The 20,658-nt window shown below is 46.2% G+C and overlaps 1 protein-coding gene across 4 annotated transcripts in view; it reads right to left on the reverse strand.

The window, feature by feature from the left end:
• Positions 1-20,658, reverse strand: part of LOC110535307 (ras-responsive element-binding protein 1) — a 72,265-nt gene that overhangs the window by 28,339 nt on the left and 23,268 nt on the right. For 2 of the 4 annotated variants that reach the window (XM_090189468.1, XM_036934933.2), the window contains exons 2-4: positions 10,492-10,596; positions 199-327; positions 1-14 (exon numbers count right to left, since the gene is read on the reverse strand). The exon at positions 1-14 is cut by the window's left edge and continues 222 nt beyond it. In XM_090189468.1, the coding sequence (XP_090045594.1) occupies positions 1-14; positions 199-325 (141 nt within the window). In that variant the 5' untranslated portion in view covers positions 326-327; positions 10,492-10,596. The remainder of the gene's footprint in view (positions 15-198; positions 328-10,491; positions 10,597-20,658) is intronic. The other 2 variants (XM_036934932.2, XM_036934931.2) reach the window with 1 other exon arrangement.

Raw genomic sequence — 20,658 nt, forward strand, 5'->3', positions numbered from 1 at the left:
CGCTCCGTTACTCCCTGGGAAGAGCGAGGAAACCGCCGTTAGCACACACACACACACATACACGCAAACACACACACACGCGCAAACACACACACGCAAACATACACACACACGCAAACACACACACGCACACACAGAAGCTAACACACACATAAGAACACTCAAACACGGACACACAGGCACACACACCACCCTGACCTGTGTGTTTGTCCTGTGTGTGTGTGGAGTCAGGGGTCTCCTGCTCCTCCGAGTGCTCGGTCTCTCCAGCGCTCAGCTCGACGCTCACTCCTCCCCCCGGACGCGTGCTCTCCATGGTGCTCTCCATCACTGCAACAACACAAACATACACACAAACTTAGTGACATGGGACAAACACACAAACTTAGTGACATGTGACAAACACACAAACTTAGTGACATGGGACAAACACACAAACTTAGTGACATGGGACAGACACACAAACGTAGTGACATGGGACAGACACACAAACTTAGTGACATGGGACAGACACACAAACTTAGTGACATGGGACAGACACACAAGCGAAGAAGGTTTTTTTTAGCTAGCTATTAGCATTTTCCCCTGCCCAAAGATTTTTAAGACACTGATGCCACACACACACACACACACACACGCACACACAACACAACACACAACACACACGTGATCAAGAACAGGAGTCAGAAGATGGTAAATTAAGTGAGTATGCAGTGCACTTCACAGTGTGCACTTGAGCATAGGGTGGCTTATGGAGTGGCAGGAGGACTTAGAGGGGTTGAGGGGGGGTTGCGGTTTACGCAGGGAGGAGGTGGTGGAGGAAGAGGTGAAGGAAGAGGAGGTGTAGGGTGACCTTGTGATTGGGAGAGAGAGAATACTGACTCGATGCCCAGTGGAAAAGAGTTGATGTCACTAGCTAGATACGATAGCCTGTGTTTTATGACACTCACACCTGTTTCGTATGACACAAGAGAGGGAGGGAGGGAGGGAGGGAGGGAGGGAGGGAGGGAGGGAGGGTAGAAACCGTATTTCATTCCTTCCATCCTCAGCATTGCAAAACTACTTCTCTCTAGCAACAAAGCAATCACCGCAGGCCACCAGGATTCAAGTAACCCCATAAGCCCCCACACCACTACCCACCACAGGAGGTTTGTGGCACCTTAATGGGGAGGACAGGCTTGTGGTAATGGCTGGAGTGGAATGGTATCAATTACATCAAACACAAGGGTCCATTGGCTCCGTTCTAGACATTATTATGAGCCGTCCTCCCCTCGGCAGCCTCCACTGATACCCACTCACCCAAATACACACAGGTTCAATCCCTTGGTTTCCCCATCCTCTCTCCACACCCTGTTGCTTGGAGCGCCCAGTCCCCAATGGGAGGGTTTGGGGAGCTAATCTCTCCAACTCCATGCTGGACTGGTGCTTTCTGTACTACCCCCAGGCCCATCCTGTATCCTGCACACATCCCTAACTATGACTAAGGTAGTTAGTTGGCTATGGAGCCCCAACTAATACAGACAGTGACTGAGATACAGTTAAAGGACAGGGAGGGAGGGGAGGGGAGATAGGGAGGGAGGGAGGGGAGATAGGGAGGGAGGGAGGGAGGGAGGGAGGGAGGGAGGGAGGGAGGGAGGGAGGGAGGGAGGGAGGGAGGGAGGGAGGGAGGGAGGGAGGGAGGGAGGGCAAAATAGAGGAGAGGAGGATGCAAAAGAGGGGAAGGAAAGAAAGAAAAAGGGGGGTAGAGCGAGGGGGAGGAGATAAGGAGAGATACAACTGCAGAATAAGCAAAAAAGGGAAGAGGGAGGAGAGAAAGAGAGAGGTAGTCAGAAGTCCCCCCTCCTGTTAATTGCGGCTTTCCGTTCACAGTCCCACAGGAAGCTCCTCTACGGTCCAGGCCACTTCCTCCTCCTCATGGAGGGGTGGAGTACGTGTTCTAGTCTCTACATGTCTCGTTCCTCTACATGGATTTAGTGTGAGTCACTCAGAAAACCAAAGTGGATGAAAAAGGGAGTGGGAAAGAAATGGATGGAGGACAGGAGTTGGGATGATGAAGAGAAAAATAGATGAGAGAACAGAGAGGAGAGGAAAGGGAACAAGGGTCTGGGAAACAGACACTGGAGTAGCAGAGAGATAGACAAATACAAGATGAGATGGAGGAGAGGAAGGGGGGCAAAAGGAGGAGAGGGGGAACGAGTGGGTGAGAGAGGTGAGCTTAAACAGACTGGTAAAGGCTGGTTATGTTTTTTAGTGACCCACGGGAGTGAGCAGTGACGTGACATGACAGACCTGGCCTAAGCAGGTGCAGTGTGACGGTCCCCTCTGATAGGGTGTCTTGCCGTTACTGCATCCTATGTACAACATATTTGTATTTTTTCATTGACAAAAATGAGTCATGCAGGATATAAGAAACACAACCCTCCCTGGTGTTGCAAGTAACACCATGCACAGACGTACTGAGCCCTTTGTCAGGACAGTATTGCATCATGCATCAATGAATGAAAGCTACTGGACTAAAACCAGTATTGTTGAATAAATAGCCTTCAGTAGCCAACGGAGTAGCAGCACTAACTAGTAATACAAGTGGTCATATCAAATAGTGGGGGGGTTGGTTGGCCATGGGGGGGCTAACCGCTAAACGCAGATCTCAAGCTTAGCCGTGGATTTGTTTTATTTCATTAGCCCGAGCATCATCCCGCACCCTGATTGGTGGATCAAACACTTGGGCAGCACTTTTTATGGCCTGCTAAAAATGAACTGCAACAGATGGTGGGAACAGGGAAGAAGGAGAGGAGGAGAGGCTTGAAAGAGAGGGATAGATGGAGGAAGGAAAGAGGGGGAGAAGATAGAGGGAGGATAAGGAGAGAACGGAAGAGATATCAAGACATAGAAAGGGTAGTTGAAGAAATTAAAAAAGGCAGAGGGAGAGAGTAAAGCGAGAGAAAGAGAGATTGCACAACGGTTGGGCTAGGTTTCCAGATTTCTGTTGTGATGTTTTCAGAGTAGGCGATTGGGGCAGACTGTTGCACTTGTTTGGAGATTCCAACACACGCTCACAGAGAGAGAGTAGCGCATGTTACAGGAGAGGTGCGTGTGCATGTGTGTGTGTGTGTGTGGAGAGGACGGTTGAAGGGGGGCAGCAGTGGCTGCTGTTACTACATCTGTTCCCAGCCATCACTCTCACTCCGGCTTTGACACCCCCCCCCCCCCCCCCCCTCCCCTCCCCATATCCCCCTATCCTACACACACAAACACACACACCGCGCTGCCCGACCCTGACATCCTGACATTCTTGCACATCCTTGTAAAAAAATAGCAGGGGAGGTCACAATGTGGGAGTCAAGAGAGAAACAACTTTGTGTGTGTGTATGTGCGTTCGTGCATTTGTGTGTGCATGTGCGTGCATGTGCGTGTGTGAGAGAGAGTGTGGAAGTTACACACAGAGATGGAAAAGTTGCCACACTGTGCCAAAGAGCGGCAAACAAGAATGCCTCTCCTCTTCTCTCCTCTCCGCTTGTCGAACCTTGGGCCCCTTCGCACTCCCTCCCTCTCGCAGACTCCTCCCACCTCCATTTGCTCTCAACCCTCTCCTTCCGTCTCTCTCCATCTTGTTTTGTCTGCCTGCCTGGCCGGGCCCCTCCCTCTTCCCTCCATCATCTCTCACACTCCCTCTCCTTTTCCTCTATTCTCTTCTCTGTCACCTTCTGTCACTCGGTTTCACCTGACTCTAAACATCTGTATCGGTTGATGCATTTTGTTTGCAACACTGTATTGTTGTGTTCTTTTATATATTTATATTGTATCTTACTCATGTAACAAGCTCAGTTCATGAAGTTGGATTGATTCATAGAAGTATTAGGTTATGCAATCAATTCTTCCCATTGATTATTGGAAACTGTAGCAATTTGTTTTAGGTTTCAAGCCCTATGTGAAAATACTCTCAATCAATCAACTTGCAGCAACCACAGAGGTTGACCTAAATATGACACCGCCACCACCTTCCACACACAGTCAGTCAGCCACCAATCTGGCAACAGCATCAGTCACATGACAAGGTCAGAGGGGTGGTGGGCTAGAGGGGACACCTGTGTGTAAACATAACGCTGGTGACAAATCACTTGTTCTAGAGTGGGTGGGTGACACGTTTCCACTGCCTTAAAGCCACCCTTCATTCTCCATGACATTATTCAAGTATTAAAAGGTGTTAAAACCAGGGATAACTCTGCCTCACATTTATCAACTGAGCCATCCGCTCAGGCTACAGTTCAGTGACTAATACGTTATATAGATTGATAGACAATGGGCCGCGAGCCGAACTGCCAAAACTGACACATGCTCTTCACAGCAAACAGTGGGGAGATTTGCTTCATCCCTGCACTAACAAAGCTGTATTGTTAATAATCCATTCACCTTTTGGCCCTTTTGGCCCTTCCAGACTAGCTAGCTAGATAAACGAGAGTAGAGAGAGAGAGAGAGAGAGAGAGAGAGAGAGAGATAGCGAGAACCAGGTCCAGTCCAGTCATTGTCAGATCAGTGATCAAATCAAGGATTGGAGGGAGATAAGAGGAAGGAAGCAACAACGCATTTTCAAAGCATTCCAACAGGGTGTAGTGAAGAGTTATCTCGCGAGAGGATGTGTGTGTGTGTCTGTGAGTGTGTGTGTGCGTGTGTGTGTGTGTGCATGTGTGTATGAGAGAGAGGGGGAATTCTATATCAAGGCTGGAGAGGGAGAAGGGAGGGAGTGAGGGAGTGAGAGGTGGAGGGATCCGTGACCATATGTTGGCTATTTATTACCTCCCCTCCTAACGGTCTCTCTCCTCCTGACACCATGAGAAGTCAACGTTCCCTCTTAAAGGTCTCTAACGGTCTCTCTCCTCCTAACACCATGAGAAGTCAACGTTCCCTATTTCTAGGCGGTTTAGGGTTAAGGTTAGAATTAGTGTTAGGGTTAGGAGCTAGGGTTAGGGTTAAGGTTCGGTTTTTGGGTTAAGATTAGGGTAAGGATTGGGGGTTAGGGAAAATAGGATTTTGAATGGAACTGAATTGTGTGTCCGCACAAGGTTAGTTATACAAGACTGTGTGTGTGTGTGTGAGTGTGTGTGTGTGTGTGTGTGTGTGAGTGTGAGTGTGAGTGTGTGTGAGTGTGAGTGTGTGTGTGTGTGAGTGTGTGTGAGTGTGAGTGTGTGTGAGTGTGAGTGTGTGTGTGTGTGAGTGTGTGTGAGTGTGTGTGTGTGTGTGTGTGTGTGTGTGTGTGAGTGTGAGTGTGAGTGTGAGTGTGAGTGTGTGTGTGTGTGTGTGTGTGTGCGATGTGATAGAACAGTAAAGTACAGTATAGTACAGTGGGCCTGCCTGGCCCGCCTGTGTGGATGTGAACTAACTGGCTGGCGTTTAGACAAAGTGGTGGAGCATGACGCTCGCCTCAATCAGAACAGGAAGCACAGACTCCCCAGCTACACGAGAGACAGCTCTCCACTTCCCGCTCTCTGCCCGTGTTTGTGTGTCTGATTGAGGAAGAGTGTTCTCCCTCCCGCCCTACTGGCTCGTGTTTGTGTGTCTGATTGATGAAGAGTGTTCTCCCTCCCGCCCTACTGGCCCGTGTTTGTGTGTCTGATTGATGAAGAGTGTTCTCCCTCCCGCCCTACTGGCCCGTGTTTGTGTTTGTGTGTCTGATTGATGAAGAGTGAGTTTTTAGAGGACCACCCTTCCCCCCCGTCATCTGCTTTTCTTTCCTCCTCTGGTTCCCCCTCCTTCCTTCGCTCTCTCCCTCCTTCAGCTCACACTCAGCTGCCATTACCCATCTTCCCTGCTTCCCTTCCTCCTTCCCTTCCCTCCCTCGCTCCCTCCCATCTCTCTGGCTACCCTACCCTGACTTGTTGCTCTTACTCACCCAAACACAGATGCAACAAGTAAAGATAATTCACACGCACTTTCAACCACCCACAGCACATCCAGCTACTTGCCTCGAGCTCCCTCTCACAGTGCAAAGGTCAGCGTGTAGGTACAGTACTGTTTACATTACAGAGGTAAGGAAAGGGGTGAAGGCATTTAGGGACGGACAGAGACTCTTTTCTTCATCTGCTTCCTCTTCCTCTCAATCCATGACCAATCCTCCTGTGATTGTTTTTCCCCTCCATCGTCTCCTGTCCTCCTCTCTCCTACCTCTCTAGCTGTCTCTCTGCATCTCTCTTTCAGTTGCTTCCTCCTCTTTTTCTATTGGGTTACTATAATAGGGTAAGGTTAGCCTACACCCAGGGTTGAAATGCTAAACGAGCGCAAGGTTAGGCTATATGGCTGTGTTTAGGTAAAAAATAATGTGTCCAAACTTTGACAGTATCTATCTTCCCATGTGCTGTGCTCAGGTCAATATATTACCTGTGTCTGGGACTCCAAAGAATCAATGTGAGCTAGCTAAAAACATCAGTTAACTACTCAGAGTAGAGATCCGCTACCAGAGTGGTGTTGATGGGGCTGTGAGGTTAGGAGGGAGGGAGGGAGGGAGGGAGGGAGGGAGGGAGGGAGGGAGGGAGGGAGGGAGGGGCATCAGCCTCTGTAGAAAGGAAGCTGTCCCCTCAGGGACTATTACACACACACACACACAGCTAGCTCACACAGCTAGCTCACTGTTTATCTTCATTTACAATCTGTAGAAACTATGAAAATAGAAAGGTTCAGAACTGTTGTGAAACATCACAGCACAGTTGAACATTATATGGCAAATATGAATCAAAAAGATAGATGGGAGGGGATGAGGGTAGCTGAACGATGGGACTAAAAACAAACAAAAGACAACTATTGTAAAGTATTCTGTGTCCGTAAAATGTATATAGTATATAGTATGTATAAGCTGGAAGTAGAAGCCTAAGTGTCGTTGTCTAATAGTTTTGTCCAATTAGGGATGGAATGTTAGGGTTAGGGGAAGAAATGTAAGGAAAATATACATTTGACTATTTTACTATTTAAAATAATATATACAGTGCATTTGGGAAGTATTCAGAGCAATTAACTTTTTCTTACGTTACAGCCTTATTCTAAAATAAAAAATATGTGAAAAAAATGTTCCTCATCAATCTACACACGACACCCCATAATGACAAAGCAAAAACAGGTTTTATACATTTTTGCAAATGTATATTTGAAAAAATATGTATTTACTTAAGTATTCAGACCCTTTGCTATTAGACTCAACATTGAGCTCAGGTGCATCCTGTTTTTATTGATCATCCTTGAGATGTTTCTACAACTTGATTGGAAGCCACCTGTGGTAAATTCAATTGATTGGACGTAATTTGGAAAGGCACACACCTATCTATATAAGGCCCCACAGTTGACAGTAAACCAAGCCATGGAGGTGGAATGAATTGTCCGTAGCGCCCCAAGACAGGATTGTGTTACGGTACAGATTTGGGGAAGGGCACCAAAACATGTCTGCAGCATTGAAGGTCCCTAAGAACACAGTGGCCTCCTTCATTTTTAAATGGAAGGAGTTTAGAACCACCAAGACTCTTCCTAGAGCTGGTCACCCGGCCAAACTGAGCAATCGGGGGAAAGGGGCCTTGGTCAGGGAGGTGACCCGATGGTCACTCTGACAGAGCTCCAGAGTTCCTCTGTAGAGAACCTTACAGAAGGACAACCATCTCTGCAGAACTCCACCAATCAGGCCTTTGTGGTAGAGTGGCCCGATGGAAGCCACTCCTCAGTTAAAGGCACATGACAGCCCGCTTGGAGTTTGCCAAAAAGCACCTAAAGGGCTCTCAGACCGTGCGAAACAAGATTCTCTGGTCTGATGAAAACAAGATTGAACTCTTTGGCCTGATTACCAAGTGCCACATCTGGAGGAAACCTGGCACCATCCCTGTGGTGAAGCATGGTGGCGACAGCATCATGCTGTGGGGATGTTTTTCAGCGGTAGGGATTTGGGGACAAGTCAGGATAGAAGGGAAAGACGAACAGAGCAAAGTACAGAGAGATCCTTGATGAAAATCTGCTACAGAGTGCTCAGAACCTCAGACTGGAGAGAAGGTTCAACTTCCAACAGGCCAACGATCCTCAGCACCCAGCCAAGACAATGCAGGAGTGGCTTCAGGACAAGTCTCTGAATGTCCAGCCAGAGCCTGGACTAGAACCCGATCGAACATCTCTAGAGAGACCTGAAAATAGCTGTGCAGCGACGCTCTTCATTCAACCTGATGAAGAAAGAATCTGCAGAGAAGAATGGGAGAAACTCCCTAGACACAGGTGTGCCAAGTTTGTAGCGTCACACCAAAGAAGACTCGAGGCTGTAATCACTGCCAAAGGTACTTCAACAAAGTACTTAGTAATGGGTCTGAATTCGTATGTAAATGTGAAATTTCAGTGTTTATTTGTAATACATTTGCAAAAATGTATAAAAAAACAGTTTTTGCTTTGTCATTATGGGATGTTGTGTTTAGATTGAGGGATTACATTTTTTTTTAAATGGCCTTATTAACAAAATGTGGGAAAAGTCAAGGGGTATGAATACTTTCCAAATGCACTGTATATAAACTCAGCATAAAAAGAGATGGGACCCCAGGGATCCTGGGCATCTTTCTTTTGGTGTTTTTCAGAGTCAGTAGAAAGGCCTCTTTAGTGTCCTACGTTTTCATAACTGTGACCTTAATTGCCTACCGTCTGTAAGCAGTTAGCGTCTTAACAACCGTTCCACAGGTGCATGTTTATTAATTGTTTATGGTTCATTGAACAAGCATGGGAAACAGTGTTCAAACCCTTTACAATGAAGATCTGTGAAGTTAATAGGGTTTTCATGAATTATCTTTGAAAGACAGAGTTTATATATTTTTGAAATATATGTGGGATTGGAAATGATACAATTACATTGATAGAAGCCACAATCCACCCCCATAAAGAAATAAAGTAATCAACGGCATTTCTCTCAAAGATCTGGATTCTGGTGTGAACAAAATGGGAGGAGGGAAGGGGGGGAGATCAACCAACCACAAAAAATGTCTGACGTAACAGGCATAAGAGAAACGCCTGAGCTGAGTTTCCACATCTGGTTTTCAATGGAAAAGGAAGCTAGGTTGAAAATAGCTGTATCCCTGAAAACCGGAACATCCGGTTGTTGGTAACTCCTCTTTGGCTAGTCAGGACCAGCCAATTATCTCTCTCTCTCTGATGCAAAATTACTCTGTCTCTTCACACACATCAAGTGATTTCAAAATGCACCAGTCTAAAGCCAGGATGTTGACAACATTAATAATTCATTTATAGGCCCCTTTACAATTAAATGACTTACCCTTAAGTAATGTTGCAGCTGCATGAAATGTGTAAATAAGATACTGTCAGTAGCCTATACCTAGGTCTAAATATGACACCTAACAGAACTGACAGATTAGTAAAACAAGCAGGCAGAAGAAAAAAACACCCTCATCACTGATCAAATGGTTCAGTCTTGACTCCCATCGACTGATCAAATGGTTCAGTCTTGACTCCCATCGACTGATCAAATGGTTCAGTCTTGACTCCCATCGACTGATCAAATGGTTCAGTCTTGACTCCCATCGACTGATCAAATGGTTCAGTCTTGACTCCCATCGACTGATCAAATGGTTCAGTCTTGACTCCCATCGACTGATCAAATGGTTCAGTCTTGACTCCCATCGACTGATCAAATGGTTCAGTCTTGACTCCCATCGACTGATCAAATGGTTCAGTCTTGACTCCCATCGACTGATCAAATGGTTCAGTCTTGACTCCCATCGACTGATCAAATTGTTCAGTCTTGACTCCCATCGACTGATCAAATGGTTCAGTCTTGACTCCCATCGACTGATCAAATGGTTCAGTCTTGACTTCCACCGACACTGGGGGAGGTGCGAATAACATACTGCCGATAAGGCAAAGAGTGACTGAAAGTGACTGAAAGTAAGTTTGTGTGTGTGAAATCTGTGGGACTTACCTACACAGGTGTGGAGGTGGGGTGTTTGAGACCAAGAATTGAGAAAAAAGGACTCCTCTTCTCAACAAAGGCACAGATAGATAAAGTGAGGGTTGATATGGTATGATAGCATGCCATGCACATAGCTCATACCTGAAAAACGTAAAGGAAACTAAGGAAAACAATGGACTAAAAACAATGCCGATTTCATCCCAAATCGGTAATGAGGGCGAAATGAGTCTTTAGTGCCTTAAACTTTTACTGTTCTCCATCTCTGTCTACAGAAAGCAGTTGCTTTATATCAATTGCTCTTAAAAATGTAATAAAAAGAATGGAAGAAAATATGCAATGAAAAAATGCAAATGTCAAAAAGGATGATGATGATGATGATGCATCAAAGAGGAAGAAAAGTAGACATGCTGAATGAAGAATGAAGCTTAACATTCGGGGGTTGAAAATGTGCAAGGACAGCCCTCAGTGTATGGGGACTTAAGAGTTAAGAGGTGGGATGGAGGCATGGAGGCAGGTAAAAGAGGAGGAGGTCAAGAGGGGGAGGGAAGAAACAGCCTTATATTTACCCGTCGAGAGACCAGGGCAAAAAGGTGTCTGGGCTCGGAGCTCAGGGCTGGGGGGGAGACGACGGCCTGCCTGCCCACCTCGAGTGTCAGCACCCACTGATCACACTGCAGGGAGAGCACAGAGACCGCCGTCAATACACAGTCATGTCGTCTGCATGTACAAACACACACAACAACAGAAACAACAACAGCCTTCTAAGCATGCACTGATGGATTGCGGGCCACAATTCATTGTGTGTGTGTGTGTGTGTGTGTGTGTGTGTGTGTGTGTGTGTGTGTGTGTGTGTGTGTGTGTGTGTGTGTGTGTGTGTGTGTGTGTGTGTGTGTGTGTGTGTGTGTGTGTGTGTGTGTGTGTGTGTCTGTGTGTGTGTGTGTGTGTGTGTGTAGACTCAGAGCAGGTAGACTTTGGTTTCTGGTCTTGTTAAGCTGTAAATAAATCAAACAACGTCCCGTGTGCTGTTATCACACGACGTCACTGAGCACCAACACACACATCCTGCCCCACAGCTAAACCCGGAAACCATGGCCCCTTGACCTGATGGGATTCAGTCAAGTCATTAGAAAATAGGCCTACTGCGGGATGGCGAGGCAAAGCGGAGGCCCAACCAAGACACTCATTCTCATTAAGGCATTTATTATTTCCAACAAGGCAGACTAGCACTGAAGCCTGCTGACAGATGATTATTCTGGTAATAGGTGAGGTAAACACAAGGATGGGTGGACACAAGGAGAGGACATTACAGTGCAGAGCCACCGACAGATTATCTACTTTGTAAAAGAGGTTGGGGGGGGGGGGGGGTGCTAAGATGAGGGAGCAGGGTAAAGTAGAGACAGAGAGAGAGAGACAGAGGGAGAGAGAGAGAGAGAGAACAAAGGATGGATAAGAAGAGGAAAAGCTGGAGGGAGGAAGGAGAAGATGGCTAGCTAAAAGAGGACAGATAAGACGAGTAAGTATGGATGAGAGACAGGGATGAGAGAGGGAGAGAGGAAAGAGCTAGAGAGGGAGGGAGGGAGGGAGACGAGGAAAGCAGGGAACAGTGGGGAGAGAGAGAGAGAGAGAGAGAGAGAGAGAGAGAGAGAGAGAGAGAGAGAGAGAGAGAGAGAAAGAGAGAGAGACAGGACAGAGATTATCAGATTAGTGGCTGATAAGAGCTCCTAATTAAGAGGCAGAAAGAGAGGCAGTTATCATGGGGCCGGGAGGAGACATTTTAGGTTCAAATTCCTTTTTAGCCACTGCACTGTGTGCAAGCATCTTAAACCCTGTTCACATCAAATGCTACAGGTGCGCCCTGGCCTGCATACATGCTCTCTTCCGAGGGGACCAACTGTGGCCTGGTGTCAGAGTCCAGTCCAGTAGAACGGTGTCAGAGTGCAGTCCAGTAGAACGGTGTCAGAGTCCAGTCCAGTAGGACGGTGTCAGAGTGCAGTCCAGTAGAACGGTGTCAGAGTGCAGTCCAGTAGGACGGTGTCAGAGTGCAGTCCAGTAGGACGGTGTCAGAATCCAGTCCAGTAGGATGGTGTCAGAGTGCAGTCCAGCAGGACAGTGTCAGAGTGCAGTCCAGCAGGACGGTGTCAGAGTGCAGTCCAGTAGGACAGTGTCAGAGTGCAGTCCAGTAGGATGGTGTCAGAGTGCAGTCCAGTAGGACAGTGTCAGAGTGCAGTCCAGTAGGACGGTGTCAGAGTGCAGTCCAGCAGGACGGTGTCAGAGTGCAGTCCAGTAGGATGGTGTCAGAGTGCAGTCCAGTAGGATCACTGTGCGTGCTGCGTACGTGATGCAGCTGTCAGACAAAGTGACAAGGGGCCATTTCCTGTATCTGAATCTCACACTCACACCTCCTTGGTGAAGGGCACTGCTACTGTGGGGCAAAGAGTTGAAGAGGGGATTCACATAATAACTTAACCTACAAATAAAACCCATCACAGAAGCTTGGTGTATAACAGGCTATATTGCAAAGAGGTGCTGACAAAGTTATCGCTACAGACGATAATCCAATAACATAAGTCATTTAACAGACGTTTTATCCAAAAGCAACTTACAGCCATGCGTGCGTACATTTTTATGCGCGTGTGGTGCCAGGAATCGAACGCACTATCCTGGTGTTGGAAGCACCACACTCTACCAACTGAGCTACAGAGGACCCTAGAGATGACTAGCTACAGATCACTACAGAGGACCCAAGAGATGACTAGCTACAGATCACTACAGAGGACCCCAGAGATGACTAGCTATAGATCACTACAGAGGACCCCAGAGATGACTAGCTACAGATCAATACAGAGGACCCCAGAGATGACTAGCTACAAATCACTACAGAGGACCCCAGAGATGACTAGCTACAGATCATTACAGAGGACCCAAGAGATGACTAGCTACAGATCACTACAGAGGACCCCAGAGATGACTAGCTATAGATCACTACAGAGGACCCCAGAGATGACTAGCTACAGATCATTACAGAGGACCCCAGAGATGACTAGCTATAGATCACTACAGAGGACCCTAGAGATGACTAGCTACAGATCATTACAGAGGACCCAAGAGATGACTAGCTACAGATCACTACAGAGGACCCCAGAGATGACTAGCTATAGATCACTACAGAGGACCCCAGAGATGACTAGCTACAGATCATTACAGAGGACCCCAGAGATGACTAGCTATAGATCACTACAGAGGACCCCAGAGATGACTAGCTACAGATCACTACAGAGGACCCCAGAGATGACTAGCTACAAATCACTACAGAGGACCCCAGAGATGACTAGCTACAGATCACTACAGAGGACCCCAGAGATGACTAGCTACAGATCAATACAGAGGACCCCAGAGATGACTAGCTACAAATCACTACAGAGGACCCCAGAGATGACTAGCTACAGATCACTACAGAGGACCCCAGAGATGACTAGCTACAAATCACTACAGAGGACCCCAGAGATGACTAGCTACAGATCACTACAGAGGACCCCAGAGATGACTAGCTACAGATCACTACAGAGGACCCCAGAGATGACTAGCTATAGATCACTACAGAGGACCCTAGAGATGACTAGCTACAGATCATTACAGAGGACCCCAGAGATGACTAGCTACAGATCACTACAGAGGACCCCAGAGATGACTAGCTACAGATCATTACAGAGGACCCCAGAGATGACCCCAGAGATGACAGAGGACCCCAGAGATGACTAGCTACAGATCACTACAGAGGACCCCAGAGATGACTAGCTGCAGATCACTGCACGTCTAAAAGTCACAAGTATACTGTATTAGGCCTACACACTTTTGTGTGTAAAAGTGTTATTGCTACATGCATTGTACCCCAAAAAAATGTCATTAATAAAATAACATAATTAACCGTGCTAATTGAGAGTGGTGCCAGCATCTAAACTGAGCTGTCCAAGGTGTTTAACACCTTGTTTCATCAGCAGGCAAAAACTGTTAGCCTATGTTGCTTGTCATACTAAGACACGCTAAACCCATGGAGGAACCTAAGGCCATCTAGATCGTCTGCTAGTAAGTAGCCTAAAATAGCTTTATTTTATGTAAGATAGGCAATTCTTGTCAAACCCAGAGAATTTAGAGAACAGTCTTGTGAAGACAATATAAACTTTACAGGATGAGGATGTGGAGTAGAGCTAGAGCCAGTGACTACAGTGTGTACTGTGTAAGAATGCTGCTGTGCTGTTCTCGGGCTGGTTGACAGGCACAGACAAGTGCTAAAGCCTGGAGGTTTGAGACCAGAGCAGTTGGCACAGAGAGTTATCACTTTCTGCCTGCTCTACACGACAGCATCCCCACTATATCAATTACAACTGGGAAAGATGAGAGAGAGAGAGAGCGAGAGAGAGGCAGAGAGAGAGAGAGAGAGGCAGAGAGAGAGAGAGAGGCAGAGAGAGAGAGAGAGGGGCAGAGAGAGAGAGAGAGGGGCAGAGAGAGAGAGAGAGGCAGAGAGAGAGAGGCAGAGAGAGAAAGGCAGAGAGAGAGAGGCAGAGAGAGAGAGAGAGAGAGAGAGAGAGAGAGAACGAGGAAGCAAGAGGGTGTGGGGGAACAGACTGATGTAAAAAGGAAGGAGGCAGAGAAAGATGAAGTGAGAGAATGAGAGAGAAAAAGGGAGGTGAAAAAGACAAATGGTTTTGCAGCGCACGTCCCATTAAGAGGTGGAGGCGGGGAGGGAGAATCTGGACAAACTAGACGAGCCAGTTTCGTCCATTATGGTTTAGAGAGGAAGAGAGCCCCGTGTCTGTTTCCACAAGCTCTCTGCTGCCGCCAGAGCGGAGAAGCTATCTGCTCATTGGCTCTCCAGTCTAGTCTAACCCATGCTACAGGATAACAAGATGGGGGAAGGTGGATGCCTTAGGATAAGCCACGCCTCTCTCTGGTCTTAGCATCCTTATGGAGACTAATGGTGCACCCAACTACAGCATGGTGACTACTTCAGGGAGATGGCCTTGTCCAATGAGAAAGACAATTCTAGTGAATTTTTTATTTTTTAAAAAGTTTTTAAAGAAACTTTGACATAATTAGTATTATTATAATTAAGTTGCTTATTTGTGACTTGGCAATGTATATCTAACTTGTGTTTTGATCAACAACATGAGGAATTGAGTAGGGAATGTTTTATGGTGTTTTTTATTCCACTCAGTTCCAATTTGGTTTCAACATAGAACAACAGCATCTTCATTTGAATACATTTTCGTTCAGAGCAACAATGACAGCAATGCAAAATATAAGTCATCTGACCAACCAGCACATGTGGTATGGTAATTCTTAATGTGCTCTGAGTTCCTTGTATGTGTGTGTGTGTTTGCGTATCTGTCATACTCCATCAGATAAGCATTTAGTGGCAGCTGAGCTTCTTAAACTTCCTTTTATACTACATCAATGAGAAACAACAAGTTGACCTCTGTGCTTTCAGGTTCCCCTTTTCTCCTCAGTGTTGAGAACGCACAGAGATGCAACTTTTCAAACAAAGTCTCATGAACTGTGAGAAGACTGATCCATGTGAATCCTGAATAGAGAGTTGTGAAACCAGTGAGAAGCGGTGCGTAGAGAGATTGTGGTTGGTGTGAGGTTAAAAGAGTCTCTCAAGATGACTAGCTAAAGTCTCACGTTTAAACCTGAAGCGCATTATGAGAGGATAACAGTTCATTAGAAGATCTAGCCTATCGCCACCATTCTGACTCCAGCCCAGATTGTTTGTACTGTAGCCAAAAAGCAGCTTAGTAAGCTTTTTAAAATAACTTCCCAGATATAATATTAATTTAGAAACTATTGGAATGTTAAAATTATGTATAGTATAGTATGGTTGATAGGAGGGGTTGGAACCGTTTCAGGGAACAGAAACAGAACCTGGAACGAAAGCGATCTATACTGTTCCAGAACAGAACAGCTATTTTAAAACCATGGGAACTGGTTAATAATGTTCTTTTACATTTCATGCATTTTTTTCTAGTCCCACAACAAAATGCATACGCAATGCCCTGACTGTGTCACTCAGAAATGTATTCCAGTGTCTTCCTACAAGCTTGTGGGTGTTTAAGCTACCTGCCTCTCCCCCATCTGATGCATAGGCTGACATTACAAGCTTGATTCAGAAGGAGAGAGATTGTTTATTAGCTAAAGAAGAATGGATTAACTTTTTCAATGCTAGTTAAGGGACCTATAGGCCTAATTATCATGTTTCACATTGGATTTATTAACTACAAAAAGATAAGACATGTTTTTAATTATGGTGCCGCTCAGGGCACACACAAGCTTGTTAGCTAGCTAGCTCAAGCTTGACAGCGAGCAAACTCAAAGAACATTCAAAGTTCCTCCTCCTAGGTATAACTTTGTGGACCCAATTCAGATAATGCATATCATAACAAGATCCCTGGCACTTCAAGCCTCCTTCAAGCCTCCTCAACCCACTCTCTCCCCACCACAGCAGGTTGGTGCCACCTTAATTGGGGACAACGGGCTCGTGGTAATGACTGGAGCGGAGTCAGTGGAATGGTATCAAATACATCAAACATGGTTTCCAGGTGTTTGATACCATCCCATTTGCATTATTCCGGCCATTATTATGAGCCATTCTCCCCTCAGCAGCTTCCACCGCTCTCTAACTGCAAAAAAAAAAGTGCATCGTGCGCCACAGGCCACACTTGTCTTTCTATCACGCATGTAAACAACTAGCTTGCCTGCTCTAGCCGCACTGATTGGTCAAGTCATTTAATGAGCTAAATGTAAAAAAAGAAAATAAAAAGGTTGATTTCACAGGTTCAAAAAGGAACAGAAAGAAACAATACAAACCAGTACTTTTTCTTGATTGGAACATGTTGAGTACTTTATTTTGCTGGTCGGAACAGTGGGACAAAATAAAACATTTTGGGAACGACTGGAAAATTATTTTAGTTCCACCCCCTGTTCGATAGTATGGTTGATACAATTATGGGAAAATACAGTATATTACATTATACAGTATATCCAAGGCTTTGGGTATCAAAAAATATGAGCGTTTACCACCAATTAATGTAAACAGGGTTTTTTGTAAGCTAAGCAAAAGAGGACGGCACTATTATGAGCATTTACACCATTTCTCTGAGCATTTACACCATTTCTCTGAGCATTTGCACCATTTCTCTGAGCATTTGCACCATTTCTCTGAGCATTTGCACCATTTCTCTGAGCATTTGCACCATTTCTCTGAGCATTTGCACCCTTTCTCTGAGCATTTGCACCATTTCGTGAATCATGCATGAGAGCACCATTTCGTGAATCATGCATGAGAGCACCAACTGTTCTGGATGACTGTGTGATCATGCTCTCCATAGCCGATGTAAGACCTTTAAACAAGTTAACATTCACAAGGTCTCAGGACCAGATTAATTACCAGGACACGTCCTCAGAGTATGTGCTGTCCAGCCTCCAAGTTTCTTCACTGATATTTTCAACCTCTCCCTGACCCAGTCTGTAACACCTACTCTGTGCCCAAGAACGCCAAAGTAACTTGTCTAAATGACTATCACCCCCTGGGCACTCACGTCTGTAGCCATGAAATACTGGTCGTGGCTCACATCAACACCATCATCCCAGACACCCTGAACCCACTCCAATTCACATACCGCACCAACAGATCCACAAATGATGCAATCTCTACTGCACTCCACACTGCCCTTTCCCACTTGAACAAAAGGAACAACTACGTGAGAATGCTGTTCATTGACGACAGCTCTGCGTTCAGCCCCATAGTGCCCTCAAAGCTCCTCCCTAAGCTAAAGTCCCTCGGACTGAACAACTCCCTTCTGAAACTGAATCCTGAGGGCATCAACACATCCTCCATGCTGATCTTAAACACAGGGACCCTCAGGGGTGTGTGCTTAGTCCCCTCCTGTACTCTCTGTTCACCCACAACAGTATGGTCGTGTATGACTTCTACACCATCATTAAGTTTACTGACAACATGGCTGTGATAGGCCTGATCACAGACGACAATGAGACAGCCTATAGGGAGGAGGTTAGAGACTTGGCAGTGTGGTGCCAAGACAACAACCTCTCCCTCAACATCAGTAAGACAACGGAGCTGATCGTGGACTACAGGAAACGGGAGAGCAGAGCCCGCCCCTATTCACATCGACAGGGCTGTAGTGGAGTGTATCGAGAGCTTCAAGTTCCTCGGTGTCCACATCCCTAAGGATCTATCATGGTCCAAACACACCAACACTGTCGTGAAGAGGGCACGACAACACCTCTTCACCCTCAGTAGGCTGAAAAGATTTGGGATGGGCCTTCAGATCCTCAAAAAGTTCTACAGCTGCACCATCAAGAGTAACTTGACAGGCTGCATCACCGCTTGTGTATGGCAACTGCTTGGCATCCGACAACATGTGCCATAGAGGGTAGTGCAAACGGCACCGTACATCACTGGGGCCGAGCTACCTACCATCCAGGACCTCTATACCAGGCGGTGTCAAAGGAAGGCCCAAAAAATTGTCAAAGACTCCAGTCACCCAAGCCACAGACTGTTCTCTCTGCTACCACACGGCAAGCGATGCACCAAGTCTGGAGCCAACAGGAACCTGAACAGCTTCTACCCCCAAGCCATAGACTGTTCTCTCTGCTACCTCACGGCAAGCAGTACAAAGTCTGGAGCCAACAGGACCCTGAACAGCTTCTACCCCCAAGCCATAGACTGTTCTCTCTGCTACCTCACGGCAAGCGGTACCAAGTCTAGAACCAACAGGACCCTGAACAGCTTCTACCCCCAAACTATACAACTTCTAAACAAAACTGCTAAATAGTTAATCAGATGGCCACCCATACTACCTGGATTGACACTTTTTTTACACTAACTCTCTTATACTGACACACTGAACTCTAACCACACACACACATACTTACACTGACTCTTCCACACACACTACACACGCCCAAACATACACTTTCACACTCCCCACACGCTGCTGCTACTGTCTAGTATATATCCTGTTGCCTAGTCACTTTATCCCTACCTATATGTACAGTACATAGCTACCTCAATTACCTCGTACCCCTGCACATAGACTCTGTACTGGTACTCCCTGTATATAGCCATGCTATTTTCTACTCCCTATAAATAGCCATGTTATTTCTATTCATCATTTGTTTCCTTTATTCACTGTGTATTTATACCTCATGTCACTATTTCTATATACATTGAACATTAATATAAACCCAACACGTGGTGTTTCTCACGTTTCATGAGCTGAAATAAAAGATCCCTGAAACTTTCCATAGGCACAAAAAGCTTATTTCTGTAAAATTTTGTGCACAAATTTGTTTTACGTCCGTGTTAGTGAGCATTTATGCTTTGCCAAGATAATCCATCCACCTGACAGGTGTGGCATATAAAGAATCTGATTAAACAGCATGATCGTTACACAGGTGGACTTTGTGCTGGGGACAATAAAAGGCCACTAAAATGTGCAGTTTTGTCACACAACCACAGATGTCTCAAGTTTTGAGGGAGTGTGCAATTGGCATGCTGACTGCAGGAATGTCCACCAGAGCTGTTGCCAGATAATTTAATGTTAATTTCTCTACCATAAGCCTCCTCCAACATAGTTTCATAGAATTAGGCAGTATGTCCAACTGGCCTCACAAACACAGGGGAGGTGCAACTCAATATTAAGAATATGTTCCTAATGTTTGGTATACTCAGTGTATATATTTTGTATTATCTTTAATTTGACATTGTTGGAAAAGGACCCGTAAATAAGCACTGTTAGTCTACACCTGTTCTCTACGAAGCATGTGACAAATAACATTTTATTTGGATTTGAAAAAACTGTCAAGCTGCCCAACGGCACAGACACACACACACACACACACACACACGTCACAGATTGAGCGTGGCATAATAGGGTTTGGGAACAAGAGTCCTTGGCAACGCGAGGGCTCAGCTGTCAGACAGCCACAGGTGCCTTCGACAACCAGAGACTTTTAGGGGCCTTTCTCTCCTCCAGGAGAAAACCCAGGCTTTATTCAAGCCCTAAATGGGACATATGCTACCTTGGCTGGGGCTACTGGGACTGCTGGGGCTACTGGAGCTGCTGGGGCTACTGTTGGCCTGACTCCCCAGAGTGGGGACTAGTTTGACAGACTCACATGAGCCTGGTTAGAGGGGTGGGGTGGGGGGGGCATGCTAAAATTCCTCCACATCTCCAGTAGTGGATGATATGTAGAGATGATCCTACAATATACTGCTACTCTATTGACAAAGCAACATGCTAACACGTCTGCTTTAACACAGTAGTACACACAAAGACTTTAAGGCCTATATCATATAAGTCAACGTAAGTAATATTGACATCTAGGGCTATTCGCAGGTGGAAATGTTAACCAACATATTCACACAGTCACACACACACACACAGTCACACACACACACTCACACACAAAGACCCCCCCCCCCCTCCCCCCGCACACACTGACACACACAGTGATGTTGTGTTGGGTGTGTGTTACAGAGTGAGAGTGCAGATGCAGATTGTGTGCTGACAGATCCCATGCAGCCCCACTGACAGCTGTGTGGAGAAAAGGCACACGCAGTCCACCAACCAACAGCACCCACCAGATAGCTAGCTGTCTGTACTGTACTGTGTGCCCTTGGTGCCACAAACACAACAGCTACACTACAAGCTAAT

This window comes from Oncorhynchus mykiss, chromosome 11 (genome assembly GCF_057628025.1).
Source record: "Oncorhynchus mykiss isolate SJ-2025 chromosome 11, ASM5762802v1, whole genome shotgun sequence".
NCBI lineage: Eukaryota > Metazoa > Chordata > Actinopteri > Salmoniformes > Salmonidae > Oncorhynchus > Oncorhynchus mykiss.